Source organism: Vombatus ursinus, unplaced genomic scaffold (assembly GCF_900497805.2).
Source record: "Vombatus ursinus unplaced genomic scaffold, bare-nosed wombat genome assembly UNPS02014784.1, whole genome shotgun sequence".
NCBI lineage: Eukaryota > Metazoa > Chordata > Mammalia > Diprotodontia > Vombatidae > Vombatus > Vombatus ursinus.
This window is the reverse complement of record NW_020954562.1, coordinates 6230635-6256977: the sequence shown is the minus strand read 5'-3', so window position 1 is coordinate 6256977 and position 26343 is coordinate 6230635. Positions and strand designations below refer to the sequence as shown.

The window sequence follows — 26343 nt, the reverse complement described above, 5'->3', positions numbered from 1 at the left end:
CAAGAACGGTGTCTGACAAAATATGGTGGTAGTACAGTGGAAGGAGTCCTGACGTTGGAGTCACAGACCCTGAGTGTGAATCCTGGCCCTACCATGCGCTCCCTCTATGACTGTGGGCAAATTAGTACTTAACCTCTCCAAACCCAGTTTTATCATCTGTAAAATTAGGGGATTGAACTCGGTGGTCTCTAAGGTCCCTTCCAGTTCTAAATCTATGGTCTTATTGCGGGAAAAATACAAAAAATCAAGCAAGCCAAAAAGAAAAATGGTGTATTTGGATGATAAAAATTTTTAGTTACTCATTTTCATAATACAGAGGTGTAAGATGGTAGCAATAGAAATGCCACCACCTTTGGCCATGGGCCACAGTAAACATAAGCAGATCAGAGGAGTTGGGGGGGGGATCTGCTGTCATTCTCCCTTTCTCCATTTTGTTCAACCATGGTAAAAATGAAATAGAATCTGTGCGAAAGCCTTGGGTAAAGGTCTGATTCAACTTGATAATCAATTTTTGGGACTGGGCTGAGAAGGAGTTGGAAGGCTTCTGATGTTATCCATATAGGGAATCCTGAATGTGGAAACTCTCAAAACATGGGTACCGATCAAGAACTCATCAGTAACAGCACTAATCTTAGCTTGTTTGAAATACCCAGCGTTCAGTGACTTGCCTTTTGTCACAATAGCTAGTATGTATCAGATTCAGGATTTAAATGCCAAGTTTCTTAACTCCAAAACCAGAATTTGAAACAAGCCTCAAACGTTTATATTGCTATATGACCCTGGGCAAATCACTTAACCTCTGTTAGCCTCAGTTTCCTCATCTGTAAAATGGAGATAATAATAGCATCTACTTTCCTGGTTCTTGTGAGGAACAAATGAGGTAATAATTGGAAAGCACTTAGCACGGTGACTGGCACATAGTATGCGCTATATAAATGATAGCTATTGTTACTATATTTCTAAAACATTTTGTAAACCTTTAAAACACAGCATAAATTTAGCTACTGTTATTATTATTGTTTTAATTTATTATTATTGTTTTAATAAACCTCCCATTGCTTCTTGGGTCAGAATCTCTGGGAATAGTAATAATAATAAATATAGTATTTTAGGTTTACAAAGATCTTTATATACTTTCTTTCACTTGGTCCTCATAATCCCATGAGGTAGTTAGCAGCCATTTGATTATCTCCATATTTACATAGGAGAGCTGAGGTTCAGAGTGGTCAGGTGATTTGCCTGCAGTTAAAGCAACTACCTGTAGTCATTTAAAGCACCGTTAAATGTCAGGGTTGAAATTTGAACTCTGTTCTGTCTGGGCTCCAAATTCAGGATTCTTCTTCTCTGGTATGCTACCTTTCTTTGGCCCCAAGAATGCCAGCTTCCTTGTTTACAAACTTGGCTCTGCCTTTCCAGATTGTTCAAGATAGTGATGGGCAGCCAGCAGTGGGAAATCAGTTTGTCTGCCATATCTCCCTTAAAAAACAAGTAACAACAGTTGAAAAAAACAAACAAACCCAGAGAGAAACAACGAACCAATACAATGACACATGAGGGTTAGAATTTTCGAGGTATTTATTTAAATGTTGCAGAAAACATGTAAAGGAAGCCTGAAAGAGTTACAGCCAGTGTGGGACATGCTGGGAATGAGCTGACCTTGGGCTTGGTCTTTTAGACAGAAGCAGCTTCATGACCTTTTTACCTTTTGGAGGTCAAAGGAGGTTCATAGCAGGAAAAAGAAAAGAAAATGATGTTAGTCCATTTGGACTCTGGAACATGATTCATTTTGCCAGGCCATTGTATGTTTAATTTTGCTTGAAGCCCTGTAGCTTCGCAGCCATCCATCTCTCCTCCACCGAGAGCTCCGTGCCCCTTGTAGGAGAGGTTACTTTAATGTGATCCTGAGTTCTCAGAGTCTGCCAGCCTGTTCCTCTAAAAGTTGATGGGGTTGGGAAGATTATGTCCATTTGCTCTAAAGATAAATGTCACACATTGATTCAGTTCTCTTTGAACCTGCTATTCTGTGGAAACTTAAGAATATAAATGGAAGATTTAAAAAAAAAAATTTAAGGGCAAGTTTGAACTCTGGGAAAAAAAGGCTGGTAAACTTTTCAGGATGCCAGGTTCCTGAGTGGGGGCCCTGAAGGCAACAGGATTTCAGAGTATTTTCATTCCCCCCCCCCAAAAATAATATTTTTCCTAAGTGCCACTTAAATTTGCAGTCCAGGGCAAGGAGTATTAACCCAGCCCATTGCTGAGGGCATGGCTGTGATTTTAGCAGCATTGCACTACAAGTATTTTTAAGTCCAAGAACTGAAGTGGACTCCTCTATTACTGACACTGATAAGTCTTCAGTTATTGGATTCTGAAAATGAGAATGATGGGACTCATGAGGGCAGCTAGGTGGATAAAGCACTGGATTTGTAGTCAGGAAGACATTAGTTCAAATCTAACCTCAAACATTAGCTGTGTGACTCTGGGCAGGTTATTTAACTTCTGTTTGCTTCAGGAACCTCATCTGGAAAATGGGTGTAATAGTACCTACCTCTTTGGCTTGGTGTGAGGCTTGAGATAGTATTTGTAAAGCACTTTGGAAACCTTAAAGTGCTCTATAAATGCTGGGAATTGTTGTTGTTATTGTATAGTGAACAGGGTTTGGTTGTTGAGGACATAGATTTGAATCTTGGTTCTACCGCTTTGCCATCTCTGTGACCTAGGTCAAATCACATCATCTCTCTGGGCCCTACTTCCCACATCAGTAAAATTCAATAAATATTCATTAAGCACTTGCTATGAACCTGACCTCAGACACTTATTAGCTGTGTGACCCTGGATAAGTCACTTAAGCCTGTTTGCCTCAGTTTCCTCATCTGTAAAAATGAGCTGGAGAAGGAAATGACAAACCACTCCAGTCTCTCTGTCAAGAAAATCCCAAATGGGATCATGAAGAGTCAGACACAACTGAAATGACTGAACAACAACAATGACAATGATGTGCCAGGCATTTGTGCTAAGCACAAGGGATACAAAAAAGAGGCAAAAGACAGTCACCTGTCTCGTTCGTGGGACCGCCAGGAGGCCAGTGTCACTGGATCGAAGAGTATGTTTTAGAGGCTACTAGATAACTTTATTAACTGTTTTACTTTCCTGGTTCAGAAGCTCTCTAGCCTAGAGAAGATATGATAGCCAGATCCAGCTTTTTGAAGGGCTGTATTGAGGAAGTGGGATTAGATTTGTTTTCATTAGCCCCAGGGGGCTGACCCAGGAGCTATGGAGAGGGAGATCTTGGCTTAATATAAGGAAAAACTTCCTCACAATGAGAGTTGTCCAAAAGTGGGATGGGCTGCTTGGGCAGTCAGTGGACTCCCTGTCTCTAGAGGTCTTCAAGTGGAAGGTCCAAAGAGATGGAGGCTAAGGTTACTTCTGACTGAGATTCTGTGACTTAGAAGGTCCCTTCCAGCTCTCCATCTCTGATCCTCTGATTTGGCTACAAAATGCTCCTTTCAACTAAGAATTCAAGTTCCCCACTCATCAGTGGTGCACACACTGCTGGATTTGAAGTTAGAGACATAGGTTCAAATCCTGGCTTTGCCATTCCTACCCGTGGGATTATGGGAAAATCCCTTAATTCTTTGGCTCTTAATTCCCTCAACTATAAAATAAGGGATTTGGGATAGATCTCTCACATCCCTTCCAGTTCTAAATCTATTCTCTTATTATCCCCTGACCTTTCCACCAGTCTTAGATCCCTGGCTAAGTATAACTGAACAAATATTAGTTGTGTGTATCTTATTTCTGGATCTTTATAGTTTAACTCTGAAGTTTCACTATGAGCTTGTGGCTTTGGAGTTTTACTTTAAAGTGAAAATGTAGTTCCTGATAAGTTTTTAAATCAACCTGTGTATGGCCGCCAATGACATAGTCTGCTATTGTTTTGGAAGTAAAAATAAGTATATGGTCCCTAGCCAGAGAGTCAGACAGAGGGCAGGGGAAGTCTTTAAATGGTCCTGATACCCAACAAGAAGACTTTTTCTGGAGGCTAGAGGTAGATGTTGGTTAGGATGAGGATGAATTTCCTGCCTTAAGCTGGGAACTCCCATGCCTGGAGCTAAGACTGGAGAATCAGATTTTTAGAAATGCTGAGATAGGGGTGTTTATTGTTATTCAGTTGTTTCTGGTGGTGTCTGACTCTTCATGACTCCATTTAAGGTTTTCTTGGCAAAGATACTATAGTGGTGTGCCTTTTTCTTCTCCAGCTCATTTTATAGATGAAGAAACTGAGGCAAACTGGGTTAAGTGACTTGCCCAAGGTCATGCAGGTAGTAACTATCTGAGGCTGGATTTGAACTCTGGAAGAGAATTCTTCCAGACTCCAGGCACAGCACTCTATCCACTGTGCCACTTACCTGCCCGAGATAGGATTAAGCCTTGCCTTACAGACGTCAACCTTTGCCCTTGCTCCAGCATCCAGCCTAGATGAGATTAGCTCTGCTGATTCAATTTTAGTGATGGGATCTGGAAGTAAGGCTTCAGTTAGATGGACAAGAAGGAATTCCTAAAGCTTAAGCCCTAGAAAGGCCTACACACTTAGGTCTGTCAGAGGTCAGTGGGAGGTTAGTCCATCAGGTTTCTTTAACTTTGTAAATGCTCCCTTTGTTATTTTAAATTCTTGTTTGGAGTGGAAAGAGTGCTGCTGGGTTTAAAATCTGAGAACCTAGGTTCTCTTGCCATTTGTCACTGGTAAAAGCAGGGGAAGGTCACATAATCCCCCTGGGCTCATTTTCTTAATCTGTAAAATGACAGGGTTGTACTTAATGACCTCTAAGTTCCCTTTCAGCTCTCTATCTATGACCCTATGAATGCTCTAGAACTATAAATTACAGATACCATAGTGATCTGCATTGGTGTAGAGAGTTTACATACTGGAAGTTCCATACATCAATGAAATCACAGGTCCAGACCTAAGGAAAAACATTTCCTTGTAGTGCTTAGTAATAAAAATCCTCAGCAAACCTAAAAGAGAAAAGTATGATTTGAATATTTCAAATGGCTTGATTACTTAAAGGATCTGTGAATTTTTCATCCTCAGCCCAAGTATATTGCATTGCCCTCCACAGCACAGTAGATAATCTTCAGAAATTTGGGGCAGCTAGGTAGCACAGTGGATAGAGCACTGGACTTGGAGTTCAAATCTGGCTTCAGACACTTAGTAATTGTGTGACCCTGGGCAACTAATTTGAACTCTGTTTGCTTCAATTTCCTTATCTGAAAAATGGGGATGATAATAGCACCTGCCTCCTAGGGTTGTTGTGAGGATCAAATAAGATAATAATTTCCAAGTTGTTAACACTATATAAATGTTAGCTATGATGATGGTGATGTTGTGATTGAATAACTGCATTGCTTGGTGGCCAGTTTGATGATGGACCTCTCTAAATTTAGTCAGTCATTTCTCAGTCCATAAATATTGGGGTAATCTCTGGCTGGTCCTCAAATCCTTTCAATCTGGGTGGGACCTGCTAGAACTTTCATTCCTTTTCTGAATCCTGAGAGGATCCAGGGTCGCCTCTACCTTCACAGTAAGTCATCAGAGAAGAACAAGAGAAATGTCCTAATAACCTCCCTGAAGCATCAAAGAGAATCACAGAATTTCAGAGTTGAGAGGCACTCTCATGTCACATCATGGAAAAGATACCTGATAAAGAACCATGGCGTCTCCCACAACTTTTCATCATCCAGCTATTCCTTGCAGATCTATAGTGAGGGGGAACTCACTGCATCCTAAGGCAGTCCATTCCATTTCAGGGCATCTTTAGTTGTTCAGGAAGTTTTTACTTATTTGAAACCTAGACCTAGCTATTTATAATTTCTATATAACTATGTATAACTTTGTAACTTCTACCCAGTAATCTAAGACCAGAAGAAGACTAAATTCCTTTTTCATGGGAAAGCCCTTCATATGCTTAAAAACAGGTGCCATCTTCTCCACATAAATCTTCACGCATGCTTGGTTTCTTCCTCTGATTCTCATACAGCATGACAGGAGACCCTTCCCTGGTGACCCTCCTCTGAAACTCGACAGTTTATGTGTGTCTTTCCTAAAATCTGGTTTCCTTAGACTCCCGATATGGTCTGACTAGGGCAAAGTGCTGCAGACTACTTCTATTAATAAGCCTCTTAATATAGTTTAAGATTCCATTAGCTTTTTTGGCTGCTGTATTACTCTGCTGCTTTATGTTGAGTCTACTGTCCATTAAATTATTCAGATCTTTTTTCAGATGAACTGCTTTCCCTTCTACCCATGCCTTCCCCATTTTTTTAACTATAAAATTGATTTTTTGAACCTGAGTATAAGACTTTACATTTTGTCCCTATGGTCAGCCTAACATTCTAGACTTTCAAGATCATTTTGGATCCTGACCCTGTGGTTATTAGCTATTCCTTACAGTTTTGCCTCACTTACAAATAAGATAAGCCTGCCATCTGTACCTTTATCTGAGTCATTGACTAAAAAAAAAAGTTGAGACATACAAAGGTTGTTGTTGTTCAATTATTTTTCATTCATATCTGACTTTCTGTGACCCCATTTGGGGTTTTCTTGGCAAAGATAGTAGAGTGGTTTGCCATTTCCTACTCTCGCTCATTTTACAGATAAAGAAACTGAGGCAAATAGGGTTAAGTGACTTGCTCAGGGTCACAGAGCTAGTAAATGTCTGAGGCTGGATTTGAACTTGGGAAGATAAGTCTTCCTGACTCCAGGCTGGGCCTTCTTTCCATGCACCAACCTAGCTGCCCCACTTTTGCCAGGGACCATTTTCCAAACTGATATCCAAACACTATGATGACTATTTCTCTGGCATAAGTCATTCAGCCCTTGTCCACTCCACCTAATTAATGCCTCTTTCTAGTCTACGTTTGTCTATCCTGTCCACAAGGATAGCATGAAATTCTTTGCCAAAATCTTGGCAAATTATTGATGTACTGGTTTAATAATCTTGTCAAAGAAGGAAATGATGATAGACTAGCAGAATCTGTTGTTTGATCAATCAATCAGCAGGCATTTGGGAAGCATCTGCTATGTGTCAGGCACTTTGCTAAGCAACCCAGAATCCAAGCTCAAAGGATGAAACAGTCCCTACTCTCGACAAGTTTACATTCTAGTCATGGTACTGTGCTCACTCTTTGTGATCACTGATTCCTTTCCTAGAGGCTGATTAACCATCTCTTTAATAAATCAAAGCCAAACTCATTAACCTCTAAGTTTGCGAATTCTGCTTTATTTCTTTTCTTAAAAAAAAAAAAAATTGGGACAACATTTGCCCTCCTCTGGCCCTGTTTGTCTCTCCTCTCCTCCAGGATTTTTCTGAGATCACTTAACAGTAGCTCAGGGGTCTCATCTGAGCCAGTTCATTGAGTGCCCTGGAGGGCAGTTTGTCTGGGGCTGGTGACCTGGACTCACCAAGAGCAGCTAGGTGCTTTCCTTCTATCTCATTAATCTTGGGCTTTTAACCTGTGATTCACCATTTCCCCCCTGTCCTTTCTAGTCTAAGGATTATTTTCTTTGGCTGAGAAAATGGAAACAAAATAGAAGTTGAATAATTTGGCTTTTTCTTTGTTGTCTTTTATTATCCCATCTTCCTAAGCAGGGATCCTAACCCTTCTTTGATCCTTCTGTTTTCTCCATTATAGTTTAAAAAAACAACAACAACCAACCACCATTTCTAATTACTGGAATAATAGGAGCTTACTTTAGATGGCACTTTATTATTTACAAACCTCTGACCTCTCAATAACACTGTGGTAGGGGTAGGTAATAGAAGTAGCGTGATGGAATGGGAAGGGACACTGGATTTAAAATCAGAGAGCCTGGGTTAATATTAGTTCCCTCATTTGTAAAATGGGCAGCTTCATGACACAATGGATATAGAGCTAGGCGTGGGGTCAAGAAACTCATCTTCCTTTAAATTCATCTTCCTGAGTTTAAATCCAACCTTAGACACTTTCTAACTGTGTGACTCTGAGCAAGTCACTTACCCCTGTTTGTCTCAGTTTCCTCATCTGTAAAATGAGTTAGAAAAGGAAGTGGCAAAACTCTAGTATCTTTGCCAAGAAGACCCCAAATGGGGTCACAAAAAGTTGGACATGACTGAAAAACAAGTGGATATTTGTAAACTGATGGGGGTGTGGGGGTTAGGGATGTTCTCCAAGCCCCCTTCCAGTTCCAAAGTCCTCAACCTGTATTTTAGAATAATAGAATCCCAGATTTTATCCAAATTCAGCCCCCACTTTCTCTTGTATCATTTTACAGATGAGAAGACTGAGCCTCTGGGCTGTGACATGACTTTTTCCTCTTCCTATAGTAAGTGATAGAATGGGAACTCAAATTCTAGGTGATTCATGGGGATTGAGAGAGCTCTGGGTCTGGGGAGGACTGAGGGTCAATCCCCAGGGCTTGTGACCCATGTGACCTGGAACAGGGCAATTTAATTCACGTGGATTCAGTAAGCATTTCTAAACACAGCCCACCGGCCACGGAGAAAGAGAGGATACAAAGATGAAAAGGAAGATGAGATATGCTGTAAATGAGCTTACGTGAGAAGAGTGGGGAGACAAATAACATGCATACAGATAAGCACAAATTCTAAGCAAAATAAACAGGAAGTAACTTCCTAGGGTAGAGGAAGGAAAGAAATAAGCATTTTATTAAGCAACCTACTATGTGCCAGCACTTTACAAATAATTAACTCATTTGATACTCTTGATAAGCCTGTGAGATAGGTGCTATTATTATTCCCATTTTACAGTTGAGCAAACTGAGACAGGCAGAAATTAAATGACTTGCCCAGAATTACACTAGTAGGCAGTGTCAGGGGCTGGATTTGAACTCAGTTCTTTCTGATTCCAGCCCCTGCATGGGGATTGTTATAGCCTTGAGCCACCTACTTGCCTCAGGGGACAGAACTGAAAGGGGGACTAATCATTCTGATGATCAGGCCTTTCCTGTAAGAGGGAGTGTTGGGCTTGAGCCTTGAATGAATGAAGCCTTAAGAGGTGAAGGTGAGCAGGGAGAGCTTTCCAGAGATGGGGGAATCTTACCTCTCTAGGCCTCAGTTTCTTTGTCTAGAAAATGTAGCCTTTGAACCAAATAATCTCTAAATTCCTTAAACTAGTCTCCTAGGGCCCTTAAATCTTGTGATTCTGTATCCATTGTTCTTTCCATCATAATAGGAGGGGCGTGTTCGATGAAAGGGATGGAGGGAGGGGCACCCAGATCTTTGCTGCATAGAGTGAGGGCAGCCCGGCACCTGCATTTCTAGATCTCCTTGTGTGTGCTAGGACTTTTATGCAGAAAATACTCATTTGGTTTTGACCTTCTGAAAAAATAAACAATTATAGCAGATAACATGTATATAGAATTTTAAGGTTTGCAAAACACTACACCTATATTATCGCTTTTGATTTTCACACCAATCCTATGAAGGAGGTGCTAGTATTAATCTCATCCGTCCAGCCACCCAAAGAAGATGAGGCATTTCCAAATACAGAAGAAAACTTAAATCAGGCATCAAAAACAAATTATAGGCATGTCATATTACTGCAAACACTTATTGATTTAAAAACTGATAAATTAAAATAATAATAAATGGTGTGTGTGTACATTCAGTGAAAGTGGTTTGTTTGTGTGGTATAGTAGAAAGTGAGTCGGACTGGTCAGGAGAGGCTTGGGTTCAAAAGTTGGCTTTCTGGCTTACTGATTGACTTCATCTCTCTGGATCTCAGCTTCCTGATCTAGAAAATATACACAAATACTTGCACTGCCTGCCTCAAAGAGTTATCGTGAGGAAATTGGCTTGTAGACCTTAAAGCATTGTATAAACGTGTGCTAATACTTTATGTAATGGGAAAACCACTAGAGTGGGAGTTAGGATTAGAACCTGGCTCTCCAAACATTCAAGCAACCTATGGGACCTTGGGTAAGTCGCTGAATCTCTTAGGCCGTTATTGTTGTTCAGTCATTTCAGTTGTGTCTGACTCTTTGTGACTCCATTTGGGGTTTTCTTGGCAGAGAGACTGGAGTGGTTTGTCATTTCCTTTTCCAGCTCATTTTACAGATGAGGAAATTGAGGCAAACAGGGTGAAGTGACTTGTCTCAGGTCACAGTTAATAACTGTCTGAGGCTGGATTTGATCTCATGAAGATGAGTCTGCCTGACTTCAGGCAAAGTACTCCATTCACTGTGCCACCTGGCTGCCCCTATTGGGACTTTACTTATCTATCTATAAAGTGAGGTTGGGCTATAAAGCTACTGTGAAAAGAACCCTAGATTTTGGAGGTACAGGACCTCTAGATTTAAATCTGTTACTACCTGTTTCATTTTGAAGAGGTGACATTCCTTCCCTGGGCCTCAGTTTCCCCTTCTGTAAAGTGAAGGGATTGACCTAGAGGATCTCAGAAGTCCCTTTTAGTTCTAAATCCCATGGTCCTATTCATTCCAGTTTATACAATTCCCCCCCCCCCACACACACACCAAAAGTTTTGTGAAAAACAATATTGGAGAGGCACGATGGTGTGAGTGATGTAGAGGGCTGGCCTCCAGAGTGAAGAAGAATTAGGTTCATATTGTGCTTGGTAACCCTGGTAAGTCATTTGACCTCTTCGTGACCCAGATAACTCTCTAGGATTTTAAATGACACAACAGTGGCTGTTTTGCATTGGGAGAAACGGTTCCGGAATTCTCTACATGGATGAAATCCTAGGTGAGGACTAAACATCCTTCCACCCACCCCCAAACCCATATGGAATATGAGTCCAACCAGCTCAACTTGCTTAGTAAGTGTTTAGATTTAAATGTATTTCAACGTATGAAATATCAAGACAACTTTTCAGCCACTCTGAGTCCCCGCTGTGATTCTTTGTCCTTGCATCCTCATTCAGTTTTCTTCTTCTATGGTCATAAATTGCCTTTAAAAAAAAAAAAAGATAGTCTTTTGTTATTCTGTCACCTTTTTTTTCCAAAAGCCAATCTAAGTATGGCCTGCCTCTTGCAGATATCCTGTCATCCTCCTCCCTTCCTATTTGCAAATGGACTGGAAAAGCATTTATTAAGTGCTTACTGTGTGCTAAGCACTGGGGATGAAACAAATTAGCTCCTGGTCACATTCTGATGAGGGAAACAACAGGTAAAGGAAGGAGGGAGGTGCATTTTCATCAGTGTGCTTCAGGGATAAGCTTCTCGGTCATTATAATTACAGGCATCCAATTTCAGTTTTTTGTACTTCCATTTACGTAGTAATTATTGAAACATTGCTTTATAACTCACTGTCTACTAACTCAGTAAGTGTTTTTTACAAAGGATTTTTAACTATTTTTGAACCTTAGCAAAAGCACTTTTAAAAAATGTCTCCTTAAGCTATGAATCAAATTTCTCTGTGTGTGTAGGCAAGTCCTATCTGCCAGTGTGCAAACAGGTTGGGTTCTCTTTGTGGGCGTTAACATAAGTTTGATTCACACACAATCTTGTGCACTTTTGGAGACATTCTCACTCCCTCTGAGACTTATCAAACTGTTACAACTTTCTTCCTTCATTTGAAATTCTATGTTTATTTTAATCATATTTCTATAACGTATTTAATATAACATTTAATAATATTTCCATAACGGCTGAAAATTTATACAGTACTTTTCTCACAATAGCCCTGGGAGGTAGGTGGTGCAAAATACTGTCTACAACTTACAAAAGAGAAGCCCGAGTCTCAGAGTGGGGAAGTGACTTGGCCAGTCACACTCACAACAGGTAAATGGCAGTCAGATATGGCATCGGTTCTCCTGACCCAAGGTCCAGTATTCTTTCAGTATCCCATGCTGCTTTCACCTTCTGCAAACCTGGCTCTTTCCCCTCCTACTTGAAACTATGCATTGTCTTGGCAGTCAGTAGATACTTATTAAGCACCCACCTACCATGTGCCAGGCACTGTGCTAAGTTCTGGGAATACAAAGAAAGGCAAATGACAGTCCCTTCTCTCAAGGAGCTCGCACTCTAGTGGAAGACAGAACATGCAGACAACTTTGTACAAATAAGAGAAATTGGAAATAATCAACTGAGGGGAAGGCTCTAGAATGAAGGGGCATCAGGAAAGGCTTTGTGTAGAAGGTGAGGTTTTATCATTGTCTTAAAGGAAACCTGGGAAGCTAGGAGGTGCAGCTGAGGAAGGAGAACATTCCAGGTATGAGGGACTGCCAGGGAAAATGCCTGGAGTTGGGTGATAGAGTGTCTTATTTGAGGAATAAAGCGGCCCGGTGTCACTAGATCTCATATTGAAGTCGAAGAAGACTGGAAAGGTGAGGGTGGGAGAGAGTAGATTATGAAGGATTTGAATGCCAAATAGATGATTTTATATTTGATCCCGGAGATAACAGGGAACCACTAGAATTTATTGAGTTTGGGGCTGGGGGTTGGGAGGGTGGGGGAGTGATGTGGTCAGACCTGAATTTTGGGAATATCACTTTGACAGCCAAACAGAGGATAGATTGGAGTGGGAAGAGACACACCAGCAGACTATTGCAGTAGTCCACGCACCAGAGTATCTCTCTCCTTTCCCCCAGCTGCTTTCTTCACTCCCTTTCTCCTCCCTGCTTAGCACCTCCCTGCCAGGCCTAAGCTCTGAGCCTTTCTTCTCCCAAACCATTGACTTCTGCCTTAGTCTTGGCTGAAGTGAGCTCTCCCTGACCTCAGTGATTGATTGTGTCTACCACTTTTATCCTTGGCTTCTCAGGATCCTACATTTAGAGGCTTTATTTGGAGTCTAATCCCCTTATTTTATAGAGGAGACAACTGAATCCAAGAGAGGCGAAGCTGCTGGCCCAAGGTCACAGAAATAAAATGTAGTAACTGAGGCAAGTTTGAACTCACTTCCTCGGTGTCTAGAGGTAGTGTGCTTTTCTCTATTCCACCACACGTCTTAGACCTTTGGTTCTAGTGTCCATCTAACAGAATGAGACGCTAGATGGTCTGATAAGCCCCGGCTACCCTATCGAAAGGCCTGGCCCTAACACTTGGTCCTTAGGGTGAAGGAGGGCCGGATAGTCCCCGCCTCTGTAAAAAGAGAATGATTATTAACTGGCACCTTCCAAACTCACCAAGTTGTTGAGAGGAAAGCTCTTTGTAAAACTTAAGGCGGCGTGTACAGGAGAGCCATTATAGTGATGGGGCAGGCAATGAATGCCTGAGTAACTTACGCTAATGTCAAGGTCTGTTCTGTTGTTATGATGAGGCTTCTGCTCTGCGAGCTGGGGCCAGACTGGAGCTACATGCCAGCTTTCACCATCCAGGCGGGGCTGTTTGTGGGCATGGATGTAGATACATGTATATGTGTGTATATACATGCCCTACATATATATATATATTGTAAGTTCCTTTTTATTTGATGGAATCTGGCTTGGCAGCACTGGTTATAATAATAATAAGAATTATTATTATAATGATGATGGAGATGATTGTGGTGGTGGTGGTGATGATAATGATGAAGATGATGAAGGACATTCATACCACCCTTCACAGTAGGCAAAGTGCTTTAACTCTGTACTTAATGGCTGCATCTCAGAATCAATCCGCTAACTTCCTTCAAAACCAAGTTCAAGGACCACCTATCTCCCTGTAGTGAGGCCTTTACTGATCCCTTCAGTGGTTAGTGTTTTTTTAGCTCTTAAAAGAACTTTTTATCTAGTTATATGAGTATGTGTGTATAGAGATCTATGTAGAGATATACATATGTATGTGTGTATACCTTATCCCATCAATAAGCATTAAAGGAAGGAACTTTTTTCTGTTTATTTTTGCACCCCCACCAGCTGCTAGATGCTTAATGAACATTTGCTGAATTGAATTGGATTTGTGAACATTATTAAATTTGCACTCGGAACAACCCCAGGAGGTGGATGCTGTAGGTCTTATTATCCCCTTTTCACAAATGAAGAAACCGAGGTTCAATCTAGCGAGTTTGAAATTAATAAGCACATATCATGCGCTAGTCTAAGGAGATACATAGGCAAAAGTGGCATAGTTTCTGTCCTCAGGGAGCTTACATTCTAGTGGGAGAGATATATATGTGTAAATGTGTATGTATATTTATACTCATAAGGATATAAAGCATGTATATGGTAATATGCAAAAAAGTATCTATCTCAGTATATATGTGCGTGTCTGCGTCTGTGTGTGTACGTGTATATATATATGTGTGTATGTATATATATATATATATGTATACACACATATCACAAATGTAAAGCAGACACAAAGGAACACTAGAGGGGAAAACACTAGCAGCTGGAGGGATCAGGAAAGCCCTTGTGCATTTGAACTGAGTTTTCAAACTAGGCAATTCAAGAGGCAGAGGTGAGAAGGAAGAGCACTCCAGACATGGGGTACAGCCAGTGCAAAAGCACAGAGATGGGAAATATATGAACATGTATGAACAATAGCGAGCAGACCTAGTGTGGCTAGACTGAAGAGTCCCTGGAGGGGAGTAGTGTTTAAGAGATTTGGGAAGGTAGGATGGGGTGGGAAGGTAGTTTGTGGAGAACTTTGAATGCCAAAGAGAAGAGTTTATATTTGATCCTAGGGGTAATGGGGAGTCATGGGAGTTTATTGGGGGAGGGAAGGTTGACTTGGTCAGACTTACCTTTAGGAAAATCACTTTAACTTCGAGAGTCTGACATTCCTGTTATCATAACACACAGCCAGTAAATGTTGGAGACCGGGCCTTCCCATCTACAGGTTAATGAAACCTATTAGGGAACAGGATGTTTTAAGTACTTGTTCAACAAAGTAAACCACCTGTCAGTCTTATTTTTTTTAAATGAACACCCACTGCCAACTTCAGATACCCAACATCCAGAACAAATGTCACTTCTGAATAAGTGGTCATGTTGCCTCAGGCTCAGAACTTAGTAGGAAGTAACTTGGAGAGCAGTTCTGGGTGCTGGAAGAATGAATGGCTTGAATGGATCAGTAAAGTGGTCCCTTGCCCTCAGAACTAGCATTTGCAAGCTGAAACCTCAAATCTTCTAGAAGAATTTATATGCATATCAAGCTTTGGCTCAGATCATCTCATCGTTAACCTTTATTGATCTGGACATTGTCACCTTCCTTTCTGGTCTTGCTGTGCTGGGCAATGTTATCCTGTAGAACCTGACCTTATTTTAGTGTTTGAAGGAAGTTCCTCTCCATTAAAACTACCCACATTATCAAGATAGCCTAATTCGTGTAGCATGTGCATACAGTTTATTTTAAATGGAATCCAAGTGTCCCTCCCTAAATCTAATCATGGAAGATAAAGTAAATTCAATTGTGTTCAGATAGGATGCACGTGAAGTATCAAGTAGATTGTTAAAAGAATCAGGGGGAGAAAAAGAATCATATAGATCATAGATGTGGAGCAGAAGAGGTCCTAGAAGTCCACATGTTTAGATTAGGAAACTGAGACCCATTTTACATTTGAGGAAACTGAGGCAAACAGATTAAGTGACTAGCTCAGAGTTACACAGCTGCAAGTGTCTGAGGCCAGAGTTGAACTTTGTAACCCCAAGCTTAGCTCTCTGTCCACTGGGCCACGAAGGGGCTTATTTTATATCGTTCTGAATGTGTAACCTGAAGTTCAGTCCTACAGCTCTTGGCAGTCTCAATGTAGGATAGAAAATAGGAGGTATAATGAGACGTGAGTTTTTAAAATCCTGTCAGAGCAATTAGTATAGAAAGCCTTTAATAATTTTTAATATCCTTGTCTTCATCACATAATGCCATTTTCAATTCTTTCATGCTTTACTGGATGGGTTTCATAAGTTCCTTAGCCCCCAAAATCTGGTAATGAAACTTTCCCAACTAAGTTACCCTGGACCTCTGCTATACACAATCTGTTATCTGTAGGAGGCAGTGTGGGGCAGTGGAAAGAATGTTGGATTTGGAATCAGGTTTGTTTATTTGTTTTTTCCGTGGTGTCCAACTCTTCATGAGCCATTTGGGGTTTTCTTGGTAAGGGCACTGGAGTGGTTTGCCATTTCCTTCTCCAGCTCATTTTCCAGATGAGGAAACTGAGGCAAATGGTGTGAAGTGACCTGTCCAGGGTCATATCTAGTAAGTGTCTAAAGCCAGATTTAAACTTGGGAAGATGAGTCTTCCTGATTCCAAGCTCAGGGCTCTATCCACTGTACCACCTACCTGCCTTTTGGTATCAGAGGACTTAGATTCAAACCCTAACTCTGCTATTTCCACCTGAGTAACCTTGGACAAATCACTTAAACTACATGGGACTCAGTTTCCTCATCTGTAAAATAAAGAGGTTGAACTAAATTATTTCTAAGATCTCTTCCAGCTCTAACTCTATGAGCCTATTATCCTATGCCCTGAGTTCAGATCCAACACTGCCACTCACTTGGCACAGAGATAGCTAGGTGGTGCAATGGATTGGGGGCTGGACCTATAGTCTGGAAGACCTGAGTTCAAATTCAACCTCAAATGCTTACTGACTATATAACCCTGGGCAAATCACTTAACCGCTGTCTGCCTCAGTTTCCTTATCTGTAAAATGGGGATAATAACAGCACCTACATCAAATGAGATGAAATTTGTAAAGTGATTTTCAAACCTTAAGACATTATATAAATGCTCTCATCATCATCATCACCATTATCATTATCATCATCATCATCATCATCATCATTTACTGGCTTGGGCAAGTTGCATAACCTCTCTGAGTCTCAATTTCCCCATCTGTAAAATGAAGGGGTTGAGTAAATTCTTTCATGCCGCTTCTTGCTCTAAGTCTATGAGCCTGTTGTGAGTAGCCCCATCCTCAGATCCTTTCCAGGGCAATGGGACTTCCCAGAGACTGCGCTCCCCAGGCATAGCCCTAGAGTAATCCAGATATCACCTTACTTTGGTGAGACCATGAAGCAGAACTTTCCAAGGAGGCAGAGAGGAGAAAGCAAGAGAAGAGGAGATGGGAGAAAATAATGACTGGATTAAGGGAAACTTTCTGTAAAGTCTTTCCCATTTCGATTAATTTCAGTGAGTGATAACACTGATGTTTTCTCTAGTCACCTGTTAAGCAGTAGGAGGAGGACCCATCTTCAGTGTCAAGTGGCCCAGGCCGAAGAAGTCAGGGCAGTCTGGATCAGTGCACTCTTAGAAAGTGTACTTCCTGTCTGGCTGGTGGCCCAACCTAAGCGAGCCTGCTTAAATCAGAAAAGGAGTGATTACCCGACCTTTCCATGCAGCCAGGGAATACGGTGGCATTTTGGAATGTTTCCGCATTGTCTTTGAGCTCTTATCAGCTCCTTTCCTTTCACTGGAGACCTTGCAATTTGAATAGCTCTTTGCAGGTAGAGACTAATGGTTGAGAAGATAATAAATAAATAATGGGGTAATTTATAATTAGGCACTTGGGAAATATTACTGATTCCTGGTAATTAACAGAGAAAACTCAGAGCCCTTAGCTGGAGATTTTTTTCATTTCTTATACTCCAATAATGCGAGGCCAGATATTGCATTGGACAACATGATTTGCTGTGACTGCTAAATGAAGCAATGGCAGACACACTCTTTTTTTTTTTCTTTTTGGGGGAGAATTTTTCCTATTTTTGTCCCACAGAGGCAGTTAGTTCTTTCTGCGAAATGGAAGCATTCACCATTTGCCTTGCATAACTTTTCATTTGAACATTCCACAGATACTTATTGAGCGGCTGGTGTGTGCCGAAGGACAGGGCTAGGTGCCTCGTCTCCTAAAAGGGGCCCAGGCTGCAAGTCTGCATGCCTGGGAGGGCAGCCCATTGCCTCCAGGGGCAAACAGAAGAACAGAAAGAAAGGGGGGGAAGCAAGGCCTGACCCGGGGACCCCCTGATGGCTAATGTGGCAGCGGCATCTGCTCCAGCCATCCCCAAACAAGCATGACAGCAGGGGTTCTGGAATCATTCTCCACTGGAGGTCAGCGTGTGAGCCTAGTGACACCGCGTGCTTTGCTCTGCGTAAGAGCTGTGAATGATTTTGTGGCTTCAATCTGACTTTTATTTTCTTTCTCCATTATCCTTATCCAAAAATTTAGACGTAGCCTCTGGAACACTTGTTTCCTCTGTGATGTTACCTCTACAATGTTCAGGAGGCTAAGCCGTAGAAGTTGGCCATCTCCAGGTTCACGTAGATCACCAGGCAGGGGTCGAGGGCAGGCGAGACAAAGCGCATATGCTCCAAGCTGGTCAACATGGCTAATGATGGTCCTTGGGGGCCAGACGTGGGGGCAGGAATTTTTTCATAAAGACAGGATGATGATAGGGTGAGAAGATGGAACCAGACAGGAGGCCACTGAATGAACACACTAAAATAATCCATGATGAAATCTTATTGCGGATGAAGTTTATGAAATAGCAAGAAAAGACCGATTCATTTGGGGTTTTTTATAACTCACTGAAAGCGGACCAGCACTGACTGCCTTTAATTTATTCCCCCACTTTTTTTCCCCTTTCTCCCTCTTCTAAGCCCCAGAAGAAGAAGGAGGAAAACCTTTCCAGTGCCCGATATGTGGTTTGGTTATAAAACGGAAGAGTTACTGGAAGCGGCATATGGTGATTCACACCGGTTTAAAAAGTCACCAGTGCCCTCTCTGTCCATTCCGGTGTGCCCGCAAGGACAATCTCAAATCCCATATGAAGGTAAGCCTTCCTTTAACAGGACCACAGGGTGGGGGAGTGATGGGGGATACCTTCAAGAACACACATGCATCAGATCCTCTATGATAGATTAACCATGTTTGATATTCAGTTGTTTCAGTCCTGCCTGACTCTTCATGACCCCATTTAGGGTTTTCTAGGCAAAGATACTGAAATGATTTGCCATTGCTTTCTCTAGCTCATTTTATGGATGAGGAAACTGAGACAAACAGGGTTAAGTGACTTGTCCAAGGTCACACAGCTAATAGGTGGGTGTCTAAGGCCAGATTTGAACTCAAGTTGATGAATCTTCCTGACTCAAGCCTGGAATCTCAGGAGCCTTTTTTTTTTCCTTAATAGTATTTTATTTTATTTTTTATAATTGCGTGTAAAGATAGTTTTTAGGATTCATTTTTGCAAAATTTTGAGTTCCAAATTTTCTCTCCCCCAAGACAGTAAGCAGTGTGTTATAGATTATACATATACAATCATGTTCAACATATTTCCACATTAGTCATGTTGTGAAAGGAGAATCAGAACAAAAAGGAAAAACTACAAATAAGAAAAAAACCAAAAAACTGAAAACAGTAGGCTTCAATCTGCATTCAGACTCTATAGTTCTTTCTCTGGATGTGGAAAACATTTTCCATCATGAGTCTTTGGAGTTGTCTCGGATCATTGTATTACTGAGAAGAGCTAAGTCTAAAAGAGTTGGACATCACACAATGTTGCTGTTACTGTGCACATTGTTCCCCTGGTTCTGCTTACTTCACTCGTCATCAGTTTATGTAAGTCTTTCCAGGTTTTTCTGAAATCCATGAGAAGTCTTTTCTTATGAGACTGGGAGTATAGTTAGTTTGCTTTTCTTACTGTTGGGAGTGAGCTTCCCTGATGGTCAGAGATACCTTTGGGATCCATTAATAATCACCACCACAATCAAGATTTCTCAAATGCCCTGGATGTACAGTTTAGATAAAGTTGTTCCTTCAAGGAGCTCATGGTCTAGTAGAGCTTGTCTAGTCACAAGGTATTAATGATTCTGTTATGGTGCCTGTGGAGAGGCTGCAGAGAACTGAATACAGTCCTGTTTTATTCAGGTGCATGATTTGGAAAGGCTAATTAACTAGACAGAGTTTAATCTAACATAGATCGTTCATGACTCTACTGATAATGATTACTATTCAGTAGTGGGGATATGACTGAAAAATTCGGTCTAATTAAATTGGTCAGGGATGTTGTGATTCATTAATTTTCTGGATATCTCAAAGATGTAGTATAGTGCAAGGTAAAGTGCCCTGGGCTAAGAATAAAGAGACCTGGGTTCTAATTCCAGTTGAAATTCTTTAATCTCTGAACCTCAGTTTTCTAAAAATCAAGGGCAAGAAATGGGGTGATCTTTGAGGGTCTTTCTGGATTTTTTATTGCCAGAAAACCTCTTTGTTTCATATTTTCTTGTTGAATGTCTTTCTTAAATTCATTAATCTACTTCCCTGCCTCAGTAAGCAGAGTATTTTAGAATATATAGAATTGTTAATTTAAGATACAGCAGGGTCTTAGAATGATCACCCTGAATACTAGTGGTCATTGTTCTAACACTGAAGCTATGAAAGCTACCAATAATGAGGCTGAATGGGTATGGACCTAGTACAATGTGGGAGCATTGCAGGCACAGTTTACCTAGCTTTTAGCCAAGCATTTGACAGGCCTTTGGGGGACTGCCATAGAAAGTTAGGTAGATTTGAAAAGGAATGAGTTGCTAGATTCAGAGTTTCAATGTCAGTGGTTTAATACCAGCTTGGGAGGGAGTCTTCAGTGAAGTTTCCCAGGTACCCATTACAGTCCTATGCTACTTAACAATTTTTTTTTTAGGCAGTTGGGGTTAAGTGACTTGCCCAGGGTCACACAGCTAGTAAGTGTCAAGTGTTTGATCTGAGGCCGGATTTGAACTCAGGTCCTCCTGAATTCAGGGCCAGTGCTCTATCCATTGTGTCATCTAGCTGCCCATACTACTTAACAATTTTTTTAAAAAATTTTAATTTATTTTTTTTCCTTGCTACTTAACAATTTTAACAGGGACTTAGATGAAAGCATAGATGGCAGGCTTATCAGATTTGCCAGTAATGCCCAACTTGGAAGTGTAGCTAATGGACCGATGACAGAGTCAATGTCTAGAAAGATCTTGACAAATGCAAGATGGAGGAGTCATGTTAGAAAGCAGTTCCTCAGATAAATCATCTGGGTTTAGTGAACTGTTGGCTCAACATTAGTCAATAATATGATACTACAGCCCAAAAAAGCTAATTTGATTGTACTCTATCTTAATGAGAAGGTCATAATGTCCAGGACTAAGATGGTGATATTCCTGCTGGTCAGACCTAATATGGAGCAGGATATTCACATCTTAAGAAGAATGTTGATAAGTATGTCTGAATACTTTTCAGAGGATGACAGGATGTGAAAGGGCCTCAAGGACATGCTATTTGAGGATTATTTAGAGGAAGAATTCCAGGAGCATCTAAGATCCTTGGTGGTGGGACCCATTCTTTTTTTTTTTTTTTTTTTTAATGTCCCTAGTACCTAACATGGTATTTAGCACATAGTAGATGCCATAATGCCTTTTGAATTTAATTGAATCAAACTGAATTTGTATACCCTGGAAAAGAGAAGACTTAGGGAGACGAGGTATGAGAACTATTTTCATGTAACTGAAGGGTTTTCATGTGGAAGAACCAGCCAAATAGTGAGCAGTATATGAAAGTTGTCAAGGGGCAGATGTAGGCTTGCTACAAGGCAAAAACTTCCTCACCAATAAAGCCACCCAAAGGTGGAATGGGCTGCCTTGGGAAGGCGTGGCATCCTACTTCACTTTAGCCCATTATCTGCATTAGAGGGGATTCTAGCCCAGGTGCAGGTGTTCCTCTGAGTCAGGGCTTTGCTATCTGGGGTCTGGGGACCCCCAAAGGGTCAGTAGATATATTTCAGTGGGTTTGGGAACTTGGATGGGAGGAAAAAAATGACATCTTTGTTTTTACTAACCTCTAACTGAAATTTAACATTTTTTTCCTTTATCTAAAAACATTATTCCAAGAAGGTGTCCGTAGGCTTCACCTGACTGCCCTGGGAGTCTGGGACACCAAAGAGGTTAAGACCCCCTGCACTAGTGTCTGAGATCTCTTCCAACCCTGAGATTCTGAAATTTTGTGACTTACCCTGGAAGCTGTTGTTCCAAGAGCTGAACCCTAAATGTGAGCTTGGTTTTTCAACCTCTTCTTTCTCCTAAAGTGAGATGCTCTTCCCCTCTTGCATTTGGTTAGTAGAAAGCTCTGAATAGAAGTTGACTTGTACTATACATAGTGGTCTAGATCCCCCTCCTTCTTCAAAGCAGTAGAACTCAGATTTTAAATGTGTACAGTCAGGATTGAATTAGAAAGAAATGGCTTGTAAGAAGTGCCTGTTATCACAAAAACTCCTTTTAGATACTGTATAGTATGTTGTGCTTAGAAGTGGGATCTAGCTAATTTAAAGTATTGGTTAAGCAGGAAGTTTGACTCTGGCTCAGCAACCTGGGAGCCTTGCCTCAGCCCAAGGTCATTTAACCAGCCTATTTATAAAGCCATAGTTTTAAAAGAAAGGACTATTGACCCTGAAACTAGAGGAAGGTGGGTTCGATGCCTTGATGATCCAGGACAGACTCTGGCTTATGGCTAAGTTGCATCTGAGAGCGGCAGGGTCCGTGGAGGTCGTGGGGACTCAGAATGCTCTCAGAACAAATCAATAACTGGTACAATAAAGCAATTATGTGAAACTATGAATTTATTCAAACTCATGTTCTCTTAACCTATTGGGCTGCAATTCATTTAGGCTTTTGGTAAGCGGACATGATACCTTCATAAAACCAGACACTTCCCTTCCCCTGCCCTCTATCCTTCTCCTGGCCACCTTTTGAAGTATATATTTAGTAATATTTCTAGTTTTCTTGGAGTTATTTCCTATCTTCATTAAATGTTTTTACAACCCTCCTAGATGAATGGGCCTGAAGGAAGCAACCTAATAGTCTCTTAAGTTAAAGCTGAACCCAATAAAGGGAGAGCTGCAGAGATGATCCTAGTAATCATATATACATATATAGTAATATATGATAATATATAAAATATACATTAAAATATATTATATATAATAAATATATAAAATATAAAGACAACATTAAAGCATAAATAATATATAAAATATGTATAACTAAGGTTTGAAAAGTGGCATGCTCAGATTCTCATTTGATCCTCACAACACCGCTCTGAGATAGAGGAGCTATTTTCAACCCTCATTTCTCAGATGAGGAAACTGAGACAGAGAGGGTAAGTGAGTCATATAGTGGCTGCTAGAGTCTGAGGCAGGGTTAGAACCCACATCTCTGACTCCAGTGCCCTAGCTACTGTTTGATACTGTCATTTGGTATAATGGAAAGAGCACTGACCTCCAAGTGAGAAGACCTGGGTTCTAGACTTAGCACTGTCACCCAACTAGCTGTGTGACCCTGGGTAAGTAATTTGACTCCTCTGAGTCTCTGTCTCCTGTCAAACTATAAAATGTAAAATAGTATCTCCCTCCCGGAGCTGTCGTGCAGAGCAATTGGGGTAATGTGTGTAAAGCATTTTGTAAATCCTAGAACACTCTATGAACATTAGTTGTTACACTTGAGGTTGTTGTTATTACAACTTCATTGTCCCAGAGCCCAGAACACATCCAAACCCCTTCCACGGTACAGCTCTTTAGGTACCTGAAGATGGACAGCTTTTATGCCCGAGCTAAGTCAGTCACTTAACCTCTCCATGGGTCAGTTTTCCTCTCTGGTAAAACGAGGCAGTTGGATTAGATGATCTCTGAGGCCCCTTTCAACTTTGCCACAGTATGAGTCTCTGGCCATAGCAGCTGAAAGCTATGAAGCCCTATCTTGGCTGGGAGGTAGACTCATTGATTGTAGAGGTCTCTCTTGTTCCTAACCCCTTTTGATGTGTGGTATTTGCTGTTCAGAAAAATGACCAGCATGCTGAAGAAAGGAGAAGAGGCTGTACATATTGAGTCAGAAGGAAGAAAAGATTTTAGGCGGGCTCTGCTTTGCTGCGACAGGTCCAGAGAGCTTTAGAAGCACCGAGATATTCTTTTAAGTCAAAGGCCAAATGCGACGTGGGATCCCTGACCTCACCCCCTCAGCTCCCCCCACTTTGGGGAAAAAAAGTTCCCATCAGCCAGCACCTACCTATTGGGTGACAGTTCTAGGCCAGGTGATGGAGCTATGAAGAGCCCTCCAAGAGCTTGTCTTCATGGAGGCGGGCTTGAGGAAAGAAAGAAATGTACCCAGTGAAGTATACCCAAGGTAATGCAAAGTCATTGCAGGAGGGAATGGGAGGCTTAACCAGGAAGCTCAGAAAGTCAAAGCAGTATCAGTTGATTTGTCTCCACACTTTTAAGAAGGCGTTCCCTTTGTCAAATAATTAAATGAGTGCTTTATTGATACTTTTTTTTTTTACATCAATGACACTTCTTCTCCCCCAATAGAACTCTCCCTCCAAACAGAGGTACAGTTAAGCATAACAGATGGTATGCCTCATTCCACATCTGTAGTCTACCACTTCTCCATTGAAAGGACAGATTTTTACCAACAGTTCATTGGAGTCATTATAAGTCACACAATAATTTATTTCCCAAGCCTAAATAGAGGAAGAACAAAACACGGCATATACTTATGAAACTCAAAAGCCCATTTTTATAAAATGCATGTCCTCTGGCTATTTTCAGTCCAGACTTCAAAACAGGCAGCAACTCCATATTGTTTTCCCCTCCACTAAAAGCTGATTTCGGAGCTCTGTTCCTGGATCAGCTCACTTCTCTTTTTCTCTCCTTCAGACACCGCTGAAATGGAATCTGCCCCACTGGGCACTCCCCTGGGGGCTGGAAGCTTTCTGTAGCCTGACCTTTAACCACTTCGTTTCAGGGCATGATTCTAGAAGCCTTTGTCAGATGCCTTTGGGGGGGCGGTACCATGGGGCCTCAGAGGAGGATGGTTCAGCAGGAATGGGGTGGAGGAAATTGAATTGGATTCTCAAGACGTTAGACACTAAATGGAAATTATCGGTATTTAGAGCTCATTGTCATAAAATAAAAGAGAGATGGTATTAACATCCTCTGACAGATGCCTGTGCCCCTCCCACAAAGAAAAGGCGTGGGGTGTTGAAAAAGTCTGTCATTTAATTAGCAGAACATTGCTACTACTGGGGATGGCTGTTCATGTGGCTATTTCTGTTATTAAACTCCTGTTTGGGGGAACTTGGGCGTCCTCCGTTGTTTTTTTCCAAAAGCCACAGTGGGGTGCTGTAGCGACAGGATCTCACCATTAACTTTTAATTCTTTTGCTTTTGTTGGTCATTTAACATTATTTAAAAGTATGTTTTGGCTGGTGAATAATGCTTTTGGACTGCTTTCAGAATGTGTAAACAGCTGTAGTAAAACTTGCTGTCTTGGAAAGAAAATCTCTGCAGAGGGGCCAGGTAGCAGAGTGGGTTAATGAATGAGCCTTTAACCTTTGCAAACTGGAGTTCAAATCCCTTTTGCTCAGATATTTAAAAAAAAAAAAAGAAAAAAGAGATGGATTTTTTTTCATTCCAATCTGTTGCTTGTTTGTTCAGATCACACAACTACCCAAACAATTTGGCCCAAATCTCCACGATTGGCAGTTTCTGCTCAAGGGAGGGCCAGTACTGAAATAGCAAGGGTGTTACAGGTCAGGACTGAAGTACATTGGCAAAGATGAATGGGGGAGCTTACAAGCTTACATAGCACCTGCCAGCATTAAGCCTGGCTCAGGCCAATGCAATTATTTTCTCACTTTCTCAAGCACTAAATTTGTCCAGGACAGGAGTGGGGAAAAAGTTCCTTGGAACCTCTGCAGGTAGTATGCATGGTGGATTAGAATCAGATGCAGCAGTCTGCATTCTATTCATATGCCACACATTGGAGTCTGAGGCTTATTTATACTCCATTTGGAAAAGTCTGCTTCTGTGAGAGATTTAAAATAAATGGGCAGAGACAGACTCTGAGTCAGAAATCCCAGCTTCTTAGTTCCATTCTACATGGATTTTTGTGTGTGATTTTGGTGTAAAACACTAATGTTTGTGTCTGAAGTTTTCCTTCGGTGAAATGGGAATGCTGCAATGGGATTATTTCCCACAACTACTTCCCTGCTTTTTCTTGTCCCTTCCTCCCTCTCTCCTTCCTTCTGTCCCTTCCTTTCTTCTTCCTTCCTTTCCTTTCTTCTTCCTTCCCTCCCTTTCTTCTTCCCTTCCTTCCCTTCTTTCCTTCCCTTCCTTCCCTCCTTTTTTCTTTCCTCCTTCCCTCTCTCCCTCCTTCCCTTCCTTCCTCCCCTCCCTTCTCTTTCTTTCTTCTTTCCCTCCCTCTCCTTCCTACTCTTCCTTCTCTTCCTTCCCTCCCTTCTCTTTCTTTCTTCCTCCAACTAGAGAAATCAAGGCATGGAAAGTTCCTCCATGGGGCCTGCAGATTGTCACCTAACGGGTGACTTATAGCCTCCCAGAGCTGCCTGGGACACTAAGTGATTGACCATGGTCATACATATCAAGTCAGTGCTTGAACCCAGGT

At 41.4% G+C, this 26343-nt stretch overlaps 1 protein-coding gene across 2 annotated transcripts in view; it reads left to right on the top strand.

Moving 5' to 3' along the window:
- ZNF827 (zinc finger protein 827) overlaps positions 1 to 26343 on the top strand; it is a 245795-nt gene that overhangs the window by 38269 nt on the left and 181183 nt on the right. For both annotated transcript variants that reach the window (XM_027866996.1, XM_027866998.1), the window contains exon 3: positions 18527 to 18699. In XM_027866996.1, the coding sequence (XP_027722797.1) occupies positions 18527 to 18699 (173 nt within the window). The remainder of the gene's footprint in view (positions 1 to 18526; positions 18700 to 26343) is intronic.